General features: G+C 40.9%; 1 protein-coding gene across 1 annotated transcript in view; it reads right to left on the reverse strand.

Annotated features, from left to right (window-relative positions):
- The window catches only part of AQP11 (aquaporin 11), a 36,112-nt gene extending 31,398 nt beyond the window's left edge, over positions 1-4,714 (reverse strand). The window contains exon 1 of the mRNA XM_006864995.1: positions 4,090-4,714. Coding sequence (XP_006865057.1) covers positions 4,090-4,708 — 619 coding nt within the window. The 5' untranslated portion in view covers positions 4,709-4,714. The remainder of the gene's footprint in view (positions 1-4,089) is intronic.
- Positions 4,715-5,240: the final 526 nt, after the last annotated feature.

The raw sequence follows: 5,240 nt of genomic DNA on the forward strand, positions 1-5,240 counted from the left end.
TGGACAACATGAAGAGGAATAACTTAAGAATTATTGGCATTCCAGAACAAGAAGAAATCACATAAGTCCACAGAGGAAATAGTTGAAGAACTGCTGGAAAAAAATTTTCTCTAACATCCTGAAAAGTGAAAAGAAACATTCAAGAAGCTCAAAGAATCCCAGGAAGGATAGACCCCAAAAGAAAATCACGAAGACATATAATCAAGCTCTCCAAAATCAAAGGTAAGGAGACACTTCTGACAGCAGCTAGAGAAAAGAGGAGTGTCACATACAAAGGCAAGCAAGTCAGATTAAGCTCTGATCTCTCAGCAGAATCCATGCAAGCAAGAAGGCAATGGGAAGACATATATAAAACCCTGAAAGAAAAAAAAACTGCCAACCAAGAATCATTTATCCAGCAAAGCTATCAATCAAATATGACAGTATAATCAAAACATTCAAGGATAAACAGAAACTAAGGGATTTTTCCAAAGCCAATCCTGCATTACTAAACATCCTAAAGGGAGTTCTGTGGACTGAGAACCCAAGAACAGACAACAACCAGAGATTGACATACGTGGCAGCACCTCCAGAATTAAATCAACAGAAGGAAGAGTCAAGAATAGAACAAAATTATAAGAACAAACACAGAGAATCTGGGAGGCCAGTCTATGATCAAAATAATTACAATGTAGCAGAAGGTAAACATGTAGGAACAGAGATCCAGATGGTGAGATGGTCAGGTAGATTACAGGATAAAATAGACTGCATTAAATGGAGAGAAAAGTTAATGGACTATAAGGCAACCTCAAAGAAAATGAACACTTCACAACATACCAAGTAAATGAAAATCCAAGAAGAACATGAAAACTGTGAGGAAACTCACAAGAAAGAACACAAAAAGCATGAGCTCAACGAAGACACACAAACAAAGCAACACCACAAAAAACAAACAAACATAATGGCAGCAATTAATCCATACCTATCGATAATTACACTGAATGTAAACGGATTAAATGCACCTGTTAAAAGACAGAGCGTGGCAGAATGAATAAGAAAACAAGATCCTTCAATAGGCTGTGTCTGCAAGAGACACATCTCACACACAGAGACAAAAACAGATTAAAAGTCAAAGGATGGGGGAAAAAAAATACACCAAGCTAATTGTAATAAAAAATGAACAGGAGTGGCAGTACTCATCTCTGATACAATAAACTTTAAGGCAAAAACCAGCATAATAGATAAAGATGGACATTATCTCATGATTACAGGGACAATTGAACAAGATGACATAACCATAATAAATATACTTCCACTGAAAGAACTCCATAATATATAAAGCAAACTCTAATAGATTTGAAGAAAGAAATAAGATGAATCTACAATAATAGTGGGTGATTTTAATATACCACTTTCAAAAATGGATAGAACAACCAGAAAGAAACTTGACAAAGACACAGAAGAACTAAACAACAAAATCAGCTAACTGGACCTCATAGATGTGTACAGAGCATTCAACCCAACAACAGCACAATGCACATTCTTTTCCAGTGTACATGGAACATTCTCCAGAATAGACATTGTCTATTCTGGAGAATAAATTTACAAAAAACCCTATGGAACACAGTTCTACTCTGACACATCTGGGGGCACCATGAGTTGGAGTCCAAGAATTAACTGGTAAACTCCTTTTCAGAATAATTATATCTTAATCTCTGCTCAGGTGTGTAAAAGAAGTTCCCCAGGTGATCTGATTCTAAAGCAGGTGGAAGGTTGAGACCACTCATTTAGTGATTCCTTACTCTCTTCTCTTTCCCCCACCAATTGTACCTTCATTTCAAGGACTTCAAATTTCTATAATGTGAAGGTAAGGACAAATACTTTAATATTTTATGGATTTTTTGCACTAACATTATATTATCTATAACTTGTGATTTCCCTTCTCAATAATCTTTGTCACTTATAAAATAGACGGACTAATATTACACATAATATTATTTATTGAATCATAAGTATATATTAAAACAGACAGGAAGAATAATGACCAGTGTCAAGAAAATGAAGGGAGGAAAGAGACACATAGGTACAGAAAGAGAGCCAACTATATGAAAAATTTTATTAATTTTTTAAAATCTTTAAATATTTTATTGCTTTTAATTATATAAATATAAAACTTAACTGCTGCATAATTCTTTTTACCAGGGATGATTCTGTTCAAATACAGGAGATGTTTCTGCTTTAGCCAAAACCTAAAACTTTTAATAACTAAATAAGCAACTACACCCCCAACCTCAAAATACATATACCCTTCCTTCTCTCCAATACCATTTATTTCCATTTCTGTCTACTACAAGAATAGTACTAGCTCTAGAGAAGGAAAAGTGGATTGGGAAGTCTTTCATTTTTACTGTAGGGGATCCAAGTATATCAATTAGGAGTCTTAAGATTTGTTTCTACTTATAACTTTATGGATTCCTGGTGTAGCCCTGTGAGTTAATGCCCTGAGCTACAAAGTCTGTATGAACTGCAAGGTCAAGCTCACCAGCTGCTCCTCAGAAACCCTGTTAAGGGTCACTATGGATGGAAACTGACTTGACGACACTTAACAACAACAACATAACTTTATGGTTCCTATGAGTTGGAATCAATTCAGTAGGGGGTGTTTTTCCTTTGTTGGGGACTATACAGATTACTCACTGCTTCTGAGATTTGTAAGCAAATAGTTTTCTAAAAATTAACAGGTTTCTTGAGTTATTTGATTTTTACAAACATCATTACTTTCAAACCAGTTTTAATTTCAAAATACATACTTCATGATAGGCCATTGAAAAGTCTGTTTATAATTCAAAATGAATTATTAAGTAAATAAGAAATAACTTTAATTTTTTGTATAAACAAGAACTAAATGGAACTACAAAATTTTAATTCTCAATGCTTACTAGTAACACAGTCATCTGCCGTGTGCTTTAAGTTGAAAGGAACTTTTTACCCTCAGGATCATTTTTCAGTGAGTGTCAGAAGGGATCCACATCATGTTGGCATGAGGAACAAGGTAGCTGATAAGTTATCTTCTCTTTACTATTAAGACAATCCCTTTGTAGGATATTTGAACCCTTGGCAATACTTCATGAGATCTCAGTTTCAGCACAGAAGTGGTTCCTTTCTTTGGCACTGAATGAGGGAGCTATGAAGGCCAGACAAAAAATATTGCTACAAACTAATAGAAAAATTAAGTAAAATTTCAAAATGTGAAGCCATTGTTTCTGAACATGTCCTCCATCTAGGTCCCTACATTTGTGAAGGTGGTTCCATCTCTAACCCTTCCTGAAGAATCTGCACTTTTCCATTTATACTTTGTCAAAACAACAGTTCTGACATTCTCAAATCGTGTTCCTTTCAAATGTTCTTTGCGATTAGGGAAAAAAAAGAAGTCTGAAGGGCTGGAGAGTAGTTGGAGTAAAGTTTCACAAGGAAATTCGCATAGGATCGCCCTTGCTACCCTCAAACAATGAGCAGATGCATTATAGTGTTGCAAAAAAAATTCCTCAGCACGCCTTTTCTGGCCTTTTTCTCACCAGTTTTCAGTTTTCTGAAAACTTCTAGTAAGTCCCCATGATTGTCTTATGCCCTTTAAGAAAAATGTATCAAGATGGCTCCTTTGAGATCCCTAAAAACATTCGCCATAACCTTCTGAGCTGACCTCTCTGCCTTGAAATTTAACTGGCCCAACAGACGCCCTCAGAAGCCATTGTTTTGACTGGACGTTTATTTTGAAGGGACCGTTAGCGCCTAAGAGGCTAAGAGAAGTGTATTACTGAGAGAACTTGTCTGCAGCCATCCACTGATCTCAGAGACATGTTTAAACGCGTTTTGTTTGGAATAAACCCATGCTTGTAGCAATATTTATGACTTACCCTTGGAAACCCTATACATAACATAATCCTACTGAATGTCAGCCTTATCAGTTAAAAGTGTGCTGAAAAAATGGTTAGACTATTGGAGATACCAATATTTACATTACAGAAGGGTTTCAAATTATCTTGGTAAAATCTTTAGCCTCAAGTCGTAAGAGGTTTCAGAGGTGCCAAGTGTTTGGTGGGAGCAACAAACCTGCATAGACCAAAAAGGTGATGAGTGCGGCCAGCAGGTGGATACGAAGCTTTGTTCGGATCTCCTGGAAGCGGAGCAAGGCGCTGTGGAAGACGAAGGAGCAGATGGTCTCTATGATGACTGCTTTGGCCAAGTCGACGTGAATGGGATTCCTGCAACCTAAGGTCCTTTCGCTGATGTGATACTTGGTCAGGCCCAGGCTCCACAGGGCACCTATGCAGTACCTGCTGCATAGGGCACTCATCAGCTGGGCCAGGAGACTCATGGCACCCATCTCAGGGGACATTCCCCCCAACATCATCTGCATCATCACGACACACGGGTTGCTAGCGGTGCCCACCAAAGTCAGGCCATGCACCAAGGAGAAGAAGTAGACAAGCGTCAGCGGCCAGGTGGGGTGCACGGGGTCCTGCTCGCTCAGTAGCTGCAGCTCGTGAGTGCAGCAGCAGAGCTGGAAGGTGCCCAGAAACTCCAAGACGAAGGCGTGGACCTTGGATCTGTGCAGCTGCTGCCGAACGACCACCCGAGCCAGTCCCGTGGAGAGCACGACCGCCAGCATCAGCCCCAGCGATGTGCAGGTGTCCCGCACTTCTGGCCCGAGACCCAGTGGCGCGGACATGGCTCCCTCACCGCCTGACTAGACTGCCGGTTCTGGCTCCCGCTCCGGCTCGGCAGGGGGCAGTATGTGGACCCCAGTCCGAAGTCCACCCCGTCACTTCTTCACGCCCCTGGGGCGGGCCCTTTCTGAACCGCGGGAGGCTCCGCCCTCTCTCAGGCTCCCTAGAACTGTGTTGCAGGTGGAGCTAGGAGGAAGGGAGGCTGGGGCGGAACAAGAGAGCACTGCTAGGACACTGGCAGAGGGGTCAATGGTCAGCCAACGCTGGACACTGTAAGGCCTCCGCCATCTCCCTCAGGAACTGTAAGCAGGCCTTCGTGGAGGTAGGGAGCGGAGAGACGCTGCGCTCCCCACGCCCATTGCGCATGCGCATCCGGAGACTAGCCCAACGCACGGATCCCAGCACCAGCACTCTCGTCCAACGCAGAGCAGGAAGGTGCTTGCCTACCGCTATCTTTTGTTTTTTAAGTGTACCGTTATATTAATTACATTCACCATGTTGTGGTCTCAATCATTCTGATTGCCCTTCAGCTTA

This window comes from Chrysochloris asiatica, unplaced genomic scaffold (genome assembly GCF_000296735.1).
Source record: "Chrysochloris asiatica unplaced genomic scaffold, ChrAsi1.0 scaffold00074, whole genome shotgun sequence".
Lineage (NCBI taxonomy): Eukaryota > Metazoa > Chordata > Mammalia > Afrosoricida > Chrysochloridae > Chrysochloris > Chrysochloris asiatica.